Here is a 19,099-nt window from a genome sequence, read left to right on the forward strand (position 1 = left end):
CAGTCAAGTAAAAGACAGGCACAGTACTGCTTATTATCAAGGCTACTGTAAATTTGATTCAAAGAGTCTAATGCAGCAGATGTGGTGCTGTATTTTTTTCAGAACACAGATTGTTTTAGATGTAGTAGTTTGGACAGGGGTCTAGGAATTTGCGTGAGCAGGGGTGACTCCCAATACATTATCAAAAAGATTACCAGCTTCAGAAAAATGAAGGTTAAAATTGTCAACTATTTTTTTGGAATCTAAAAAATATTCCCCATTTCGGTTAAGCTCAGCGGGCAGATTATCCGTTTTGGATGCCTTTTCGATACATTTGATTGTTTTCCAAAAAATCCTGGCATTTCCATGTGATTCCTGGAGAGTGGAGGAAAAGTAGGCATTTTTTGCATGCCGTATTTTTTTGACGCATCTATTCCTTAAAATCCTGTATTCTAGCCAGCTATTGACCAAATTAGTTTTCTGAGCACATGCCCAAGCCTTGTCCCTAGTTTTCATGAGCTTTGTAATCAAAGGATCAAACCATAGTGGGCGGTTGCCTTTAGTTTTAAATCTAACCAACGGAGCTTTTTTTTTTAGAATTTGGAGAAACGTGTACCTGAAAGCCTCCCAAGCCGTAGCCAGGTTGGGGATATCACACAATGCTCAATTGCAGGCATGCGCCACCACCATCCAGCACACATACATATAAATATAGGCCCTGGAAATTATAAGGTCGCACACATTACACACAAAGTGCTTGCCAAAAATTGACCACAATAGCTTGTTGATCTCGTCAAGGAATATAAACCATAATGTGAACTCTAGTCATCCTCATAGCCCCTTTGGCAGGACATCGGACAAAGATGGTCACCGCTTTCAGATGCGCTTCTGCGGCCATCTAGACTGCTCTTCCGATATTAGGAAGCCGCTGGAGCTATGCACTTTTAAATCATATAGATTAAAAATTCATTTCTGTAGAAGTGCTTTTTGTGCTGAGTTTGTTGTCTCGCTCATCACTGCGAGGTGGGTGTGCAGGTAACGTTGCAAGCGGACTGTGCGTGCCGTGCGTTCATTGGTTGGTGCTGGTATTTGGTTCCGTTTTGCAGGGAGCCCAGGAGATCTTTAACGAGCTGCCGTTCGAGTACGTGGAGCCCTACGACCTGAAGCACGTGTCTCTCAAAGGAGGTGCGAGGCGGGTGGCTGACGATAGCGATGTCGCTGCTTTTCGTTGCGCTTGACGATGTGTGATGCCGCCCTACCCGTTCTGTGACCTCGAACCTTGACTCGCTCTTTGAAACTCACTTAAGTTTGCGCACGATGGTTTTACAGGTACTGCCACTTTCACCTTCGATTATCTCACTTGCAAGAGACGTGACGCGGGAGAGTAACAGCGGTAGTGTGGGGGAGTAACAGAAAGATGCTGTAAATGTTTGTGTATCCACCGCAATGTGAACACTTGGTGCTGAAGATCGTAACTCGGCAAGACTTGTTATAGACAGAACGTGTCTCTGTCTTGGGTGGCAGATCGCAATCGTCTCTTTTGGTAGTTTTAAGCCAGTTGAGGAAATTCCACATTGCTTATAGAGGGAATCATTCTTTCCCAACAATAGCCACTGTTCACCTCGAAAAAAGTGGTGCTTATTTTATTAACCTTGAGTTGACCGCTCAACTGGGATGTTAACTCACAACCCTGCGAGTCAGACGTACCCATCCCCCCCCCCCCCCCCCCCCCAGGGGGAAAGGGAACCGTTTCCCTTACACGGTCCCCCTTCCTGAACTCCGTCTTCCGTGCCACAGTTAACGCGAGAATAATGAACCCCACCGCACCTCCTTCACATCTTCCGTGCTGCCGCATAAGTTTTGTTACTCTGCAGCGAGGTGTAAATTAATATTACTTTATTATTACTGTAGTACACAAAGCAATAGTGCAACATAGAAGTGTTTTAAAATGTAATTATTTTCTAAATATGACGGACTTTAGTTACTAAGGGCACATACCTCCTAAGGGCACATTTACTACGTGTGCACGGGCATTTGTGAGAATCTTCTTGACAATTGTATTCTAGGACACACACTCGTTGGCACTCTAATGCAAATTATATCACGGTGGCTTTAATGTGCATTATATAATACATTAGTGCTTTACTAAAGGCACAACTTCTAACCAAGCCTTGTGGTGTATAAAACGAGATTCGCATGCAGGAATGAGTGGAGTGATAGCCACTCGGAATTGTGGGAATCCCATGCTGCCCTGCGACTGTTACCGATGATGTGAGTGCAGAGTGGCCTGTTCTAACTGGCCGCCGTTAATGAATCAACGAACGGCCTGTACAGATTTCATGGCAGTGACGTAACATGGCAAAGTCATGGATTTTACCCTCATCAGAGATCATCAGCTCGGTGTCGCTGTGCTATCCCGCTGCTCCAGGTTGTGCAGACACCTTTCGCGCAGTGTACCCAATTGGAATTGCATCTGCAAATGGATTGCTGTTGGCAGATGATGCTGCTCACTGAAGGGTCCACACATTTTGCCTCGTTTGGGAAAAAATGCATTATACAGCATTTCAAAATGTAAGTACCGCTGACGCAGTGCAGTAAGTGATGTCCACGTTGTTTCATCAAGGAACTTCTACACGTGACCAATTTCTGCTCGTTTGTGCACGTGGCAGATTCACGCAAGGTGTATGGAACAGTGCTGAGCCGACACCACCACCTGGTGCGCAAGACGGACGACATCTACGATGCCCAAGAGTACGACATCTACCCAAAGCGCTACACCTCCCGCTTCAACCAGCAGGTATAGGCATCGCAGTGGCGAGATGTTAACTACCTCACCTGGTATGCAGGAGGTCGTCGGTTTGATCCCGACCCTGATGTCTGCTGTATATTTGGAGTTTGCATGTTCTCCCCGTGATCACGTGGCTATTTCTTCAGGTCTTCCGGTTTTTCCATCCATTTTTATAAAAATGCCTATTAGAGTATTCGGCTGTTATATATTGCCACATGATGAGCCACTTCGTTGGGCTATCATTTGTGGCCAGGTCGCTTCCGAAAAAGAGCTATATAGCTCAGTGAGCCTTACCTGGTAAAATAAAAAAAATAGTTTAGTTCAAAAATGTCCACATCCTAGACTTTACATGAGAATGCCTCCACCAAGACTTGGACACTGCTATGGTTTAATGCAGACCTGCAACCTGGCCACAAATGATAGCTCAATGTAATGGCTTATCACGTGGCAATTTATAGCAGCCAGATATTCTAAACGCATGATGATTCTAAATGTGGAGGGAAAAAACAGAGGACCCGGAGGAAAATCCATGCGACCATGGGGAGAACATGAAAACTACAAATATACAGGCATCAGGGTTGGGATCGAACCCACGACATCCTGTATACCAGGTGAGGTAGTAAATATCTCGCTACCATGTGGCACCCTTGCTGGGGTTAGGGTTGCTTTCGCATTGAGTCTGAGGGTAAGGAGCTCTTCTTGTCTTCTTTGGTTCTTTCGGTAAAGTCACGTAGAATGAGAATAAAATAATAAATTGATAAAATAAAATAACACAATAATATTCTCACGACGTTTCGGCCACAACACAAGCGGCCTTCATCAGGTGAAGGGAGCGAGACTGTCTGGTAGGACAGCGCTGGAGTGAGAGAGCCACGTTCAGATCACGGCTTTTAAGCTGTGTGAGAGGAACAAAGAGCCTTGACGAAGGAATTAGCATAAAATTTAGCATTGAAAAGGCTGAATGATTAGCTTGTGACTGGTCACAGAAATAGCTATGTTAAAAGTTAAAGCATACACATCCGCAGAGGCACCCATTGTTAAAAGGAATTAGCATAGAATTTAGCATTGAAATAGCTAAATTAAGGCATTCGCTTGTAACTGCTACAGAAATAGTTACGTTGAAGTCAGAGCATACACATTCACCGAGGCACTTAGTACAAATCAAAACAGGAGAATTGGGTGGATTTCGCCATATAGCATTGTGATATATAACGACTTATGGTTGGTAGCTTAGCTGATTGGAGAATATAGAGTTTATTGATAACATGAAGGTAATTTATATTTTAGTTTTTATTGGTTCACTATATAGTACTGTGAATAGCTCAGATTTGTAGTCATTTCTGTGACCAGTCACTAGCAAATCACCCAGTTATTTCAATGCTAAATTCGCCTGTTTTGATTTGTACTAAGTGCCTCGGTGAATGTGTATGCTCTGACTTCAACGTAACTATTTCTGTAGCAGTTACAAGCGAATGCCTTAATTTAGCTATTTCAATGCTAAATTCTATGCTAATTCCTTTTAACAATGGGTGCCTCTGCGGATGTGTATGCTTTAACTTTTAACATAGCTATTTCTGTGACCAGTCACAAGCTAATCATTCAGCCTTTTCAATGCTAAATTTTATGCTAATTCCTTCGTCAAGGCTCTTTGTTCCTCTCACACAGCTTAAAAGCCGTGATCTGAACGTGGCTCTCTCACTCCAGCGCTGTCCTACCAGACAGTCTCGCTCCCTTCACCTGATGAAGGCCGCTTGTGTTGTGGCCGAAACGTCGTGAGAATATTATTGTGTTATTTTATTTTATCAATTTATTATTTTATTCTCATTCTACGTGACTTTACCGAAAGAACCAAAGAAGATGAATCATTGCAGTCACGAAAGCTTTAAATGGAGCTCTTCTTGTGTTTCACTCGAGTTTTCAAGGAACTATCTTGGCAGAGGTAGTGGTAAATCACACCATGAGCACGGCTACCGGAGTTCAATTCACAGCCACAGCTAACAAATGGCACTTGATACCTGAACTGGTCCTGGGTTTCCTCTCCACAAAACCACAGAGACCAACAGGCCTTGATCCAACAGTGAATTGACAATGTCTATTGTTATTACGATTATTATTACCTTGGCAGTTCGAGGGCCAAGATGGTGGGGAGAACAGCTCACAAGGCGAGGGCGGTCGGAGCTCTGGTGAAGCAGTTTGCAGCAACAGGCGCGGATGAAAGAGAGGCGCTTTCAGTGAGCTCAGGAGGTGGATGATCAGATGGCAACTGGGATCGATGTATTAAGATGAGTGTGCAAAAGGACACCGCGGGAGAAGGGGAGTCGTGGTTGCTGTGGCGTCACTGGGGAAGAGTTGTCCTTGACGACGTCACCACTGTGGGTTGACCTTCCCAGATTGCCCCGTACACGACGTGCCTGGTGAATGGGATCTACTGGGACCCGGACACCCCTCGGCTGCTCAGCAAGGAGGATGCCCAGCGCCTCATGACCCCCATGCACCTGGCAGAGGGCTCCGAGGCGGACACCTTTGTCAAGGGCTGCCCCTATCTCCCGCACAGGCACGGACGCGGCAGCACATCCACACGCGGCACGAGTGCCGAGCGACGCGGTGACTCCGAGGCACCCCAGGGGTGGATGGATGGAGCCACGGCACTAATGTTGTTACTGTCAGGTTTTGCGTTGACCTGCAATTCGCGATGTCTGTTCGCCCCTGGCTCAGCGATCAACCGCCGCAGAGCCTGGCAGCTAGACGTGGCCGATCTATAGATTTAAAATATATCATTTACACTCACGATGCATGCGTCTTAATCACGCCTGTGATAAATGTTCGTTTCTCTCTCCAAAAAGAAGCCAGGGCCCATGTCGCCATATTTGGCATTGTTGAGAATCCTCTGCCGAAGATGGGAGATAGGTTCCTTTGGTCTCACTCGCAGAGGCTAAGGGGGGGCGCACAACTAGAGCATGGGGTAGTGATGCTGGGAGTAATTGTGCTCTTCCCTGGCACTAGTTCCTATAATGATGAGATGCTTTCTGTGTGACGAGGTACAGCGAGGGTTTCTCTTTGCCTCATTTTTTGGGCAAAGGTAACAGTCTGAATGGTTTCTACCAACAGTCATCCATGACTTAGGTAAGGCACCCTCAGCAATTTTTCTAGAGTCCTACATTTCCATTTTTGGCATTTATATGAGTGTTTTTGCACGTACAAGGACAGTGGATTTACCAGAGAAAATCCATGCATGGGGGAGGTGATGCTAAAAATGCACAATTTTGGACCTGCCATCTGAGAGGGCAGTGATATAGTATGCTATTGATTTAGATATTTCTGTCCAAGGCATTGCCTGAAGGTGCTATGAGGGTGCTGCGCAATGAAATCAGTGATCGAGCAACCCTTGCCTTCAATGCGCAGACTTACTGACAAGCTCCGCCACGCTCCCGACAGCGACGAGAAGCACGATTGCCTCGGCGTAGAGGCGGCGAGGCAGTGACCAAGTGTCCTGTCAGAGGGGCAGTGACCGAGTGTCCTGTCAGAGGGGCAGTGACCGAGTGTCCTGTCAGAGGGGCAGTGACCGAGTGTCCTGTCAGAGGGGCAGTGACCGAGTGTCCTGTCAGAGGGGCAGTGACCAAGTGTCCCATCGAAGGGGCAGTGACCGAGTATCCCGTCGGAGGGGCAGTGACCGAGTGTCCCATCGGAGGGGCAGACGGAGGGGTAGTGACCGAGTGTCCCGTCAGCGGGGCAGTGACTGAGTGTCCTGTCGGCCGGCAGGTTCCTGGGCATCTGTGACATCTCAGCGGATCCTGGCGGCTCTATTGAGTTCATGACCGAGTGCACCACCATCGACGCGCCCTTCTGCATGTACGACGCTAACCAGAATTTCCACCACAACAGGTCAGTGCTTATTTTTTATTATTATTATCATGCTTGCTTAATTCCAGCAAAGCCTCACCGAGTTTCAACACTCTGTTTCAGGATGGTCGTGCCAAGTATTTGTTATAAGGATGCGATATTTCTGTGTGTAGTCCTAATTGAGTAATTTGCAGGTAATATTTCAGCCTTGGGATTTTTGGCCAATACCAGTTAGTGTACTATTTTTTTTTAAGCTATGGGAGGAAACCGGAGAACCCGGAGGAAAACCATGCAAGGCAGGGAGACAACATACAGACTTCACACACAAGGCACCCGAGTTAGGATTCAATATCTTGCTGATTTCGTCAAGGAACATAAACCATTAAGCGTACTCCGGTAACCCTTGCAGCGGGGTTTGGCTATCAATCGAACAAAGACGGTCACCGCATCGCGCGCTTTCGGATGCGCTTCTGCGGCCATCTGGAAAGCTCTTCTTTCTGATATTAGGAAGCCACTGGGAGCTGTGCGCTCTTAAATCCAGATTGAAAACGAATTTCTTTATAACTGCTTTTTGAGTTTAGTTTGTTGTCCTGCACCTCCGATTAACACGGTTGGCTACGTACGGTGCGAAAGAAGTTCAACATACATGCGTACAAACCCAGGGCCCTCTTGCTGTGAGGCCATGAGCATTACCACTGCGCTGCCACCCGTGTCTGCAACCAGCGCTCAGGCGTGGAAGGAGTTTGGTACAATCCTGAGAGATAACGGCCTCAGTTCTTGGCCTTTGCCTCACATATATTTTCCTGCCCATGGCATTGTGGCTCCCAGTTGAATTGGCCCTCCTGGCCACACCTTGCTGATAAAACGCAGTCAAAGTGTAAACCAGTCCAAGCAAGTGCTACTAGGAGGGCATTAATCTTGATTGCCCACCGACCAATATATGCAATGTTAATCGCTTTTAATGGTGCAAGAGTGATTGCTTAAATTTAATGCAAACAACAATTCAAGTTCCTAACTCTATATGATATGTATTGTAGCAGACTGCAAAGAAGTAAAGCATGTAATTCCTTGGAAACTTAATTATTTGTCCTCAGGGCTTTTAACGATGCGTGGTTTAATATGACATGCTCTGGAAAAAAAGACAGTCAACATTTTCTGTCATGATCTCTCTACACCTAGCAGAATATCCGCGGCTGGGATGAGAACTTACACGCACGAATTATTTCCACCACAAATAATATGTTGCCTGTGGCCATGAGTAGAATATTTAGCGTAGGCGTGCCATGATAACAGCAGAGCACGTTATTCACACGGATGAGGAGCAATGCCGTTAGTGCTTAATTGAAATCCGTACTTCCATGTAGGTTAGAATGGCTGATAGTCTGTTAGCCCACTGCTAGATGACGGCATCCCCACACGATGCCATTCATGCGGATTGTTTGACCACTTCACCACGCTGCATTATTTTCACAGTAGGCGGAGATGTTGCTTTGTGTTATTCAAATTGAGTAATTTTTCGTATGATTTTTACAATTTAGCAAATTTTCACAGTGACGTCGCACAAGGACGGGCTCTTCATTCATAAATGACGTCACGGGATCTTTAACATCCACCATCAAGCGGACGGCGCGTATTGCTTATGGTTAACGAGATGCAGTAACAACCAGGGGCGGTCTGTCGGATTGGAACCACGAACTCTGCAACAAATGGCGAACGCGCCACCGCTGGCCCACACCACCGCTGGCGCCCCACGAGCCATGCACCACCACTGAGTGATGAACGTTACGACTTGACATCAGATCACACTGCGTGTGCTGCACGCGCCGGGTACTTAACGTTACGACTCGATGTGAGATCACAATGCGTGTGCTGTGCGTGCCGGATACTGAACGTTACGACTCCACGTGAGCGCATGCTGTGCTGTGCATGTTGGGTGCAGTGTGAATGAGGATGGAATCCTCATCTGCTCCATCGACCAGCTGCCTGCACAGATGCCCGTGGAGGCGACGGAGTACTTTGGAGACCGGCTATATCCGTACATTTTCCAGATGGTAATTATTATTATTTTTTCACACAAGTGCTGAGCACAGGGCCAAAAAGTCAAGCGTTCAGCAACAAACCGCCAGATCAAAGTTGTAAACAGATAAGAGTGTAACACGTTTCTTGAATTGAGCAAGGTTATTGTTATAAAAGCTTGGGAAAATAGACAACGGGAGGAGGGAATTCCAAAGTGGAGCAGTGCGAGGGAAGAAGCAGAAGGAGAAGCGTTGTTATCTGCAGTGTGGTGAGTGAGTGTGTAGGTGAATGTGTAGGTGAGTGAGTGTGTTCTCAACATGGGTGGAAGAATCAATTAGTGAAGTTCACGGGAACGGTAATCATGGTAGTAGCAACAGAAGAGTGATAAGGTGGTAACTGATCACCGGTGAGAGTGTGGCTGAAGTGAATTGGTGAGTGCTGGATCATCAGTCACCTTTGACTGCTGATTTGCTGAGTGCAGCGAGGTAGGAGCTGGGTGCTCCATCCCAGGCAAGGTGCAATGCCACCCTCACATCGCGGCGTTGCAGCAGCTCTCACCAAGAACCTATTTGCTTGGTATGGCGTTCACAAGCAGAGGCACCAGTGGGCATGTAACGTGTGCACTCGAATGCCTCTTAATTGTCTCTTTGCGAGGTAATCATTTTATTCATCAATCGATCCATTCTCATTTCTTTTGTATTGTTGCTCATGTTTTCTGTATCGTGTTTATTGTTTTGTCTGATTCATTAGCCTAGATATAATGTTACCGTATAATTTGCATCAATTTCAAATAATTATCAATTTTAATATATGGATGGACGAATGGTTACATACCTGGTCCTCACAATGATGTTGATATCGTTGTCTACATATCTAGTGAGTCCAACTGAGTCGCAGACGTTGTCTTGGGAGCAACACGTTTTATTAAACTATTAGCACAACTTACTCCAGTCTATTAACACAACACACTCTCAGGTGGTGACCACCCAACTAACCACGCTACGGCGGAACTAGACACGGTTCCGCTATCCCGGTCCGGACCACAAGCTGGGTCCCGGACCGCGTGGCTGGAGGCTTCTTCGAGCTTGACGTGGATCTCCTGCCTCTCCAACAATAAAAACCCAGAGCCCCTCTCAGGGCCCCCCCCCCTTATATTGGGCCGGGCTGGGGCTGGCTCCGCCTCTCGCCCCGCCCACCTCGATCTCTTTCGCCCTTGCCCGAAGGCTCTCGAGAGTTCTTCTTGGACCATGTGACCACCCATTGGCCCCCTCCACCGGTTGCCCCCCTCCAGTATCATCCGGTCACATGTCCCCAGACCAACCAGAGTATCATGCCCCCAACGTAACCCCAGCTGGCTGACACCCTCTCACCGCACTCTGTGCGTGGTGCCACCGCGCTTAACCAGCGCTCACTCAAGCCCCCAATAGGGCTGGTACTACACCTCATGTCCAGGGTGTATACACAACAGTATACATCCCGCCGTTGCATTGCAAGCCCGGCACCACACAATGACATTCCCAGTCACTACACATACACACTGAGATATATAACCAGACAAGCGTTCATTGCAACCAGAAGTCTTTTTCAGAGGAGCCCTCCAGTTAAATAAGTACAACAAATAATCTGCAAGCTCCATTTCGTAAAAAAAAAATTCCAAAATTGCCATTTAAAATAAATGTGAAGCACAATTAAGAATAGATATTAAGAAATAGTAATTAGATACAATTCGTATATTATATGGGTGTCTACATTTTTTTAGGCAATGTTCCCATTCGTAATCACCAAATGATATCCCAGACTGGGGTGGTAACGTTTTTCAAGTTTCAAGTTACATTTTGTTTATCCCAGGTGGCAGCTTGTGAAACAGGTATCATTAGACTCATTTATGTTACTGCTCTTGTCACCAACATGACAAGAGCAGTAACATAAGAACGAAGTACAACAACAAATGAAGCAAATAGAAATCGAAGCAAAAACCACCCGCTTTACAGAAGAACTCAGAAAAATGGTGCACAAACATAACACTAAATCAAATATATTTGCAGTAACAAACGTTGGCTCGGACAAATGACTTGAAACAAAACCTTTCATAGTCAAATTAATTTGCAGTAACATTCAAATATTGCTTGGGGTAATTATTGCACGAGTGTGTAAACAGGCAGGAATTTGTGATTTTGTGAATGTCTTTGTTAAACATTTAAAACATTTCAGTCTCTCTTTTTTATCAAAAAGGAAAAGGAAGCCAAACGTTAAAAGTTCACATTCAGGGGCAGAGTCGTTTTTGGTCAGGAATGAAAAGAGCTGTGTACACTGTGTTGTGTTCATACATTCCAAACTGTATGTATAGTTGGGTGTCTGGGCGGTAGCCAACTACAATGCTTGCTGTGCCAGCTTTGAGCAAAAGGCATTTCCTCCCCTTGGCATTTACTCAAGGACCAGGAGGAATGAAGCATCAAATAAGTGTGTGGAATGGGTTATATTTTAACACCGTGTATTTTACACTCAAGTGGTTTATATAGCAGCAGACTTTGCAAGCTCGGTTGAGCTTGTTTTGTGCGAAACGGAAGGAAGGGTGTGCGCAGGCTGGTGGCCGCGTTCTTGTGACAGGATCTACTGCGGGTACCCGGCCGCCTGCCTTATTACCCAAACAAGCAAAGTTTGAGCATTAATGGGCTCTTTGCACGGGGTGAATATATGGCCTGGACCATGCGCTGAGGCAGGAATGGAGCAGAATTCCCCCCAAAACTGCTCTCCATGGTGGCACCGAGCACTCTGCCAACCCTCAATACTACTTCCTGATTTCTGAAAAACAAATAACTGCTCGGAAAGCAGACAAAATTCCAACAAAATGAGCGGTACTAGTTAAAGAGCCGGGCTTGTTTAGACAAATATATATATAATTTAATATAAGGGAGTTTCATATGAATTTTTTTGTATAATCACATTACTGTTACACTTTTGCATCAGTTTCACTTTAAAGTAATCCGCCTTTCAATAATGTCACGTATGTATGTATGTTGAACTTCTTTCGCACCGTACATAGCCGACCGTGCTAATCGGACGTGCGGGTAAAGGACAACAAAATAAACACAAAAAGCAGTTCTAAAGAAATGCGTTTTCAATCGGAATTAATGTACTTGTGAGTTACGTTACTGGTTCATGGCACATGTACATTCGTAAACCTGTTTATGGAGATTTCTCATTGAGGCATATGTTGTAATTTGCCCTTATTACCGTTTTACAAATAAGAAGACAATGACGATTATGTAGATTTAGTGGCGAAGGTTTTAAGTTTATTTTGTGCAGACAGGTGAGAGATCAAGAGGCCATTTATGAGTCTCATTTGCAAGAATGACCCAGGTCATCAAAATGATAAAAGCCAAACAAATAAAATAAAATACACCAACAGTGCAAAAAGAAAGATCAGAACAGAAAACACAAACGTGTCTCATGATGAATCACAAACACTGTACAAAGACAGACCACACAGTTCAAGTCGACTCGGGCAGATAGTTCCTGGGCTGCTGATGGTGGCCCAGTTACAAACAAAGGTATTGGCTGTCAAGGTGGAGCGTGAGTGCGGTCGGCTGCTACTGCGTGCTCGCTGATCCTGGTACCGTGCCTCTCTTGTCTTCGACAGCTGGCTTCGGACGCTAACAAGCCCCTGGAAAAACAGACGGAATTCTCTCCTGCAGTGCGAGATGTGAGTAGCTTTTCATGTTAATGAGCCGTAATGAGTGAGAAGACTATGTTGTCTCCATTTCCAAAAGGCCCGTTGCCTTAATAAAAAAAACAACTCCCCAATATTTGTCATTGAATGAAGCCAGCGGTTCTCAATTTATGGGACGCGCCTCCTTGGGGGCACGTAGGCTCCAGCATGGATACCGTGCAGGAGTGATTTAAAATGTAAACTTTTTATTTTATTAGGTAAGGCCCACTGAGCTACATAGCTCTTTTTCAGAAGCGACCTGGCCACATATTATAGCTCAACGAAGTGGCTCATCACGTGGACGTTTATAGCAGCCAGATACTCTGAACGCACGTTTCTAAATGTGGAGGAAAAAAACCAGAAGACCTGGAGAAAAATCCACGTGCCCACAGGGAGAACATGCAAACTCCAAATAAACATGCGTCAGAGTCGGGATCCAACCCACAACCTGTATACCAGGTGAGGTAGTTAACATCTTGCCATCATGTGCAGGGGACTTTAGCACCACGTTGCGGCAACAAAACGCACCCTGGTATACAACATGAAACACATACCATATGAAGAGCGCATTGACGTGTGATCTCTCTGTGTATTGTGACCTTAGCTACTTGGGGAAAGGGGGGGGGCATGGGACCAACCTGCTTCCGTTCCTCTCTTAAACCCAATCTCTTCTACCTAGCCGAGGGGTTGGGAACCTGCGGCTCCGGAGCCCCATGCGGCTCTCTAATGACTGCTTCATGACGTTAGTCACACGCACACATGGGTTACCGCATGTTGCCATTAAAACTCCACGAACCTTGTCTTTCTCTTCCCGGTTAAAACAAAAAGCGCGCAGCTTAACCTTGCATCATTGTGGAATAATTACACTTGAGCTACAGGGCCGTTTTGGCCTGACTTGTTTCGTCTCATTTCCAGGCTGTCATTGCGTCAAACAACAAGCTGACACCTAAATTTGAATACATAGAGAAGCTACGAGACAGCAGGTGAGCACTGGGTCACCAACCATCCGTCCCAACATCGGTGCCCAAATTGTGGGAATCGGTTCTGGCTAATTTCCCCGCTTGTCTGTGGTTTTCTGCGCCCTCCGTGCGGAAACTGCCAGCGTTGCAAACTCCACAGAATGTTTAGATGTGATTTGCGTGGCTGGCACTTTTAAAAAATAAGACGATCATTATCGTGGTTATCACCTCATTTCTAGAATGCATTTTCCTTTTGATTCCTCTGACACAGAGCAGGCTCCATTAAGTGCCAATTGATTTTCCTCATTTAAGTGACACGTCACATTTTCACGCATTGCTGTTCTGTTGGTGAAGTCGTGACAGCAAAGCTGGAGAGAGGCAGATGCACAGTTGGGTGGTCGTCACACTTAATTATTTTTCAAATGACTTCCTGTAGCAGTGGCTGTGTAAAGTGAATACTGATTTCCTGTGGATGAACTGGTTCCTACCATTTAAATGTCAGATTTACACCAGTGGGTCGAACTGCAAACTGGCATGAGCATGGCCCATTGCTCGCTTTGGGTATGGCAAGAACTTGACTTGTTTACCTTTATGGGAGTAATACTCTTAGTGGATACCTGTGTTCATATGACCTTAGGCTTGCTCACGTGTACATGATGTGTGTGTTCGTGCACAAGCAATTCCTTGTTGCAAGCGGTATTCTGTTTAGTACTTGATAATCTTGTACATGCGTGTGTGGGGAATAGTGCTGTGGTTAGCGCACCGCACTACGAACCGGGTGACCTGAGTCTGTTCCCACTCACGAACAACACCTGTGACACATATCTGGTCCTGGACCTCCCTTAAGGCGATTCAGGCTTCAATGAGTACTCTACCAGACGCGGTCTGTAAACATCAACATTTGGGAGACAAAGTAGGCCGGGCGTGGCGCTTGCCTCCCTCCCCTTCATGTGCCATACCTGCCTTGATAGGTGCTCACCTACAGCGCTTGCCCCAACAACCTGTACGATTCGAGGGAGATCTTTGTTGTGCGCGTGTGTCTTGCTGGATCATGTGCGCATGTAGAGCGAGGGCGCGCATCCTGAGCGTGGCCGCTAGCAAGCGCGTGCTGGTGCTGGGCTCAGGCTACGTGTCTGGCCCCGTCATCAATTACCTGACCCGAGACCCAGACATCGCCGTCACTATCGGTACCAACTCTCTCTCCACCCCCCCCCCCCCCCCGTGCTGCACGCTCGCCACGTTACAATTCCCACACTCAATGGGAATTGTTGTCCTTCACTTGCACCCCCGATTAGTACGGTTGTCTACGTACGGAGAGGGGATCCTGGGCTGGAGTGTGGGATCTGAGGGGTCCTCCAAGATTGGTGATTTGGACACCTGGGTGGTCAATCCCTGGCCTCTCTCTCTCATGTTGGGGGCCTCTCGTGTTTACTGTCGCCCAGCCTAGTGCGTGTTGTGTTTACCTGGGTACCCTGGATCGTTTTTATATTGTGTCTCTATGGTGTTCTCGCTGGTTCGTGTTGTGTCTGTGTAGTGTTTTTTTTCTGGTTTGTGTTGTGTTTACCTGGGGTACCCTGGATCGTATTCATGTTGCGTCTCTGTGAATTTCTCGTCCCATTTTGGTGTTAAGATGTGGCTCGCATACAAATGAATGATAATTAGTATTATTATTATATTCCACAAGTGCGGCTTACAGTGCACAATGCTTTGCGCCTTTGTGTTCAGCGCTGCGTAGTCTAATGCTGGGCTGTGTGTCCGTGCGCCCGTGTGTGCGTGCGTGCACAGCGTCCAGCCCCGCGTGGCAGGTGAGGGAGATCTCCGAGCGCTACCAAAACACCACGCCGGTAACCATCGACGTCGGCAAGGAGCAGGAGAAGCTCTCTAGCCTCATCAAAGACCATCACCTCATCATCAGGTGCTGTCATGTCTCTGACCCCATATCCCATCAGGACCACTTGTCCCCCGCACGACCCTCCTCCAGGTTACCAAGGCCACAAGGCCATACAGAGAGAGACCACACGGCTACACCGCCAGTCAAAGTGCTGTTGTTTGTAAATGTTGTGAATGTGTCCATGGAGCACTGTGCACTTTTTGTACCGCAGTTGCTGCATCTGCTCATAGCCATCGCTGTGCTGAGCGTCACTGGGGGCCCAGTGGAGGTGTGGGGAGGGATGTATGTGTGTATGCATGCATGTTGAAATGCTTTCGCACCATGCTAATTGGTGCGAAAGCCAACCGTGATAATCGGAGGTGTGTGGGTGTCACTGGGACGTGCCGTGTGAATGCCTGCCTGTGCTCTCTGTTTTTATTTGTGTAGGAATGATGTTCTTCCCATCCAATAAAGAAAAACATTTCTGAGATATTGCTAAAGTCTGAAAAAAAATGTATATCAAGAAGAAATATTTTTATTCTAATACCAAGGATTTTTGGTCAAAAAGTTAAGAAAATAAATGAATTATATATCCATATTCATAAGTCGAGGTGGTGGTGCTCATCACCTGTTTATAGCCCTGAGCCCGTGATGAAAACTACACATTTCTATGTCAGGGGCGAGTCTTTTGATAGGTACAATCACTGTTGACTACCCCACGAGGCATTACTAATTTTATTGACCCCAGAGAGTTGATTGACTGAGTCAACCTCCAAGCAGGATTTTCACGTGCAATCTTCCGAAAATTCTACGGCTGAGCCACCTGGCCGCATTGGTACAAATACACATGTCGTGGGTTCAACTGAGTCGCAGCCGCACTTCTTGGAGGCAACACATTTATTAAATCCAACACACGGGGTACTACCCCTTAACACATTAACAACCTATGGTGGAGGAGCACCAGGCTATCTACACTAATTACACTGGAGTTAGCTACGATGGACCGGACCCTGGCCTGGGTCCCGGTCTACGTGTTGGTGACTCTTGTAGGACGTAGAACGTAGAACGTAGATTCTTTAGTATGAACCACAGCAGCCGGCGCCACTAGGGGACCTGGCTTATATCCTCTGTGGCGTGGCTGGCTCCGCCCTTAGCCACGACCACCTTCTAGAATCCTCTAGCAGGTTCTCGACCCTGACACGTGACCACCCCTAGCCCCCACCTGGGTGCCCTGCGTAGACTTTACCGGTCACGTGTCCTTCAGGGTCAACCAGAGGGTCATGGCCCTTGGCAACCCCATTCCCATGGCCGGCACTCTCACACACTATCCTGTAGGGGTCGGCACTGCACGCAGAGCGTGGTGCCACTCAGCACTGTCGGACAGCGCTCACCAAGCCCCTCTAGGGCCGGTACTGCACCCACATCATTGTGGTGTCCGCGATGGCAATACATCGCACGCCGTGCCTCTCTAGAGCCGGCATTACGTAGTGACATCCGCGATGTTATTACACGCACACGTGGACTTGTATTATTTATGGGACCTTTTTGTTGCCAGTATCCAGTTTTACCACAAGCATGTATGTGCGTATGTTGAATTTCCGTGCTTAGCAGAGGTGCGGGTGAAGGACAACAACCTAAACGCAAAAAGCAGTTTTAAAGGAATGAGTTTTCAATGAAGATTTAAAAGCGCATAGCTCCAGTCGCTTTCTAATGTGTGGTTAATGCAGACTTGATTCCTATTTGTTATTCTTGCCTGAAAGGGTAAAGACTGTTTTCTTTTCCTCACTATTATTATTATGGTTTCACGAGTCATGAGTAAATATGAAGCTCCAGTGGCCGTTGGCTCCTACCGCTCTTGCAATCGCGTGAGGGACCTTGTTTTGTGTGTCGCCGCAGCCTCCTGCCATACACCATGCACCCCATGGTGGCCAAGCACTGCATCGAGCACTCGGTGAACATGGTGACGGCCAGCTACACGTCTCCCGCCATGAGGGACCTGGAGAGCAGGTACGCAACCGATGCCATGCGCCCGTTTCACTCACTCGCTCCTCGCTCAGTTTCACCGCACGAGCGCTCGGGAGGCCGCGATCATCTCCCAAGCGAGAGTGACCACCCGGTTTATAAATAAATGTGATTCCTTCACCTGTGTCGTGGACCCAACCACCACACTTGCAGGTTACGATGGTGTTGGTTCCTTGCTCCTTCCCCCACGCTGCTCCACCTTGGAATTGTCTCTTTTCCGAAGCTTTTATTGCCTTGCTCAATTATAGAAACGTGTCAACGCTATATACCTGTTACAACGTTGATAACGCTGTTTTAAAAAATCTAAACATAACACTAACAAAATTTCGATTTAAAGCTTTCGTGACTGCAAGGATTCGTCTTCTTTGGTTCTTTCGGTAAAGTCACGTAGAATGAGAATAAAAAAATAGACAATAAAATAATTTTATTGTCTTATTTTATTTTTTATTATTTTATTCTCATTCTACGTGACTTTACCGAATGAACCAAAGAAGATAACACTAACAATTATACAAATATTAACGTCCAATATTAACGTCCAACTTTTGGATGATCCACTGCTGGATGAAGGTCTCCCCATGTCATGACAGTCATGAAGGTTTTTTGTTCATACGTTTGGTGGTTTGAGCTCGTCAAAGGGAGGCCCAGGGTTGGTTCTAATTCTACCGATCTTAGCCGTGATGGGAATGCAGCTGAATTTGTCACATTCATAGTGCAGTGCACAATCCTCTGCACCACCATTCCGCCGCATCTAGTTTCACGAGGCAGTAATCGCCGATAATGATCGTAAAGCGCATCAATAACTGCATTTTACAGTCGTGGACCCCTTCATTTCATAGTTTAAACGTGGCCATATGTAACGATAAAAGTAAAGTTGCAGCGCTGCTATTGCTTGCCCAAGCCACAGCCTCCACTCGGGGGAGCTCTGTTTGCCTACTCTTCCACACTGGCCAGACATCTTTGAAGAGGTACCGACACTTTACCCCACCACACATGACCTATTGATCAATTAACAGTGCTATACGCTTCTAGATTTAAAGCTTTCGTGACTGCTAGGATCCATACTCTTTGGTTATATTGGGTAAAGTCACGTAGGTGAAAATAAAATAACAAAAATCACGACGTTTCGGCCACAACACAAGCGGCCTTCATCAGGTGAAGGGACGAGACTGTTTGGAGGACAGTGCTGGAGTGGGAGAAGCCACACTTAGATCACGACCTTTAAGCTGTGTGAGAAGAAAAACAAAGTGCCTTGACAAAGGAATTAGCATATAATTTAGCATTGAAATGGCTCATTGAAATAGCTAAGTTAAAGTATACACATCCGCAGAGGTACCCCTTGACAAACGAATTAGCATAGAATTTAGCATTGAAATAGCTGAGTGATTAGCTTGTAACTGGTCACAGAAATAGCTGTGTTAAAGTCAGAGCATATACATTCACCGAGGCACCTAGTACTCATCAAACAGGAGAATTTAGCGAAACACAACCACGCTCAGACAGCGGACCTTTAAACTGTGTGCGAGCAAACAAGGTGTTCTGACAAAGAAATTAGCATAAAAATTAGCATTTGATTGGCGGATTTTAGGAAAGAGGTGGTGTACGTGCCGGTGGACTTGCCGTAAACTCCCCCTCCCCCCCTTCCCCCCCCCGCTCCAAACGGCAAGTCCACCGGCACGTACACCACCTCTTTCCTAAAATCCGCCAATCAAATGCTAATTTTTATGCTAATTTCTTTGTCAGAACACCTTGTTTGCTCGCACACAGTTTAAAGGTCCGCTGTCTGAGCGTGGTTGTGTTTCGCTAAATTATCCTGTTTGATGAGTACTAGGTGCCTCGGTGAATGTATATGCTCTGACTTTAACACAGCTATTTCTGTGACCAGTTACAAGCTAATCACTCAGCTATTTCAATGC

General features: G+C 46.5%; 1 protein-coding gene across 3 annotated transcripts in view; it reads left to right on the forward strand.

Annotated features, from left to right (window-relative positions):
- AASS (aminoadipate-semialdehyde synthase) overlaps positions 1–19,099 on the forward strand; it is a 57,496-nt gene that overhangs the window by 17,237 nt on the left and 21,160 nt on the right. For all 3 annotated transcript variants that reach the window (XM_032954008.2, XM_032954010.2, XM_032954009.2), the window contains 10 exons: positions 1,086–1,164; positions 2,649–2,776; positions 5,158–5,321; positions 6,527–6,649; positions 8,547–8,658; positions 12,264–12,326; positions 13,248–13,315; positions 14,357–14,478; positions 15,077–15,206; positions 17,058–17,168. In XM_032954008.2, coding sequence (XP_032809899.1) covers positions 1,086–1,164; positions 2,649–2,776; positions 5,158–5,321; positions 6,527–6,649; positions 8,547–8,658; positions 12,264–12,326; positions 13,248–13,315; positions 14,357–14,478; positions 15,077–15,206; positions 17,058–17,168 — 1,100 coding nt within the window. The remainder of the gene's footprint in view (positions 1–1,085; positions 1,165–2,648; positions 2,777–5,157; positions 5,322–6,526; positions 6,650–8,546; positions 8,659–12,263; positions 12,327–13,247; positions 13,316–14,356; positions 14,479–15,076; positions 15,207–17,057; positions 17,169–19,099) is intronic.

This window comes from Petromyzon marinus, chromosome 14 (genome assembly GCF_048934315.1).
Source record: "Petromyzon marinus isolate PM22_M1 ecotype Great Lakes invasive population chromosome 14, UKy_Petmar_22M1.pri1.0, whole genome shotgun sequence".
NCBI lineage: Eukaryota > Metazoa > Chordata > Hyperoartia > Petromyzontiformes > Petromyzontidae > Petromyzon > Petromyzon marinus.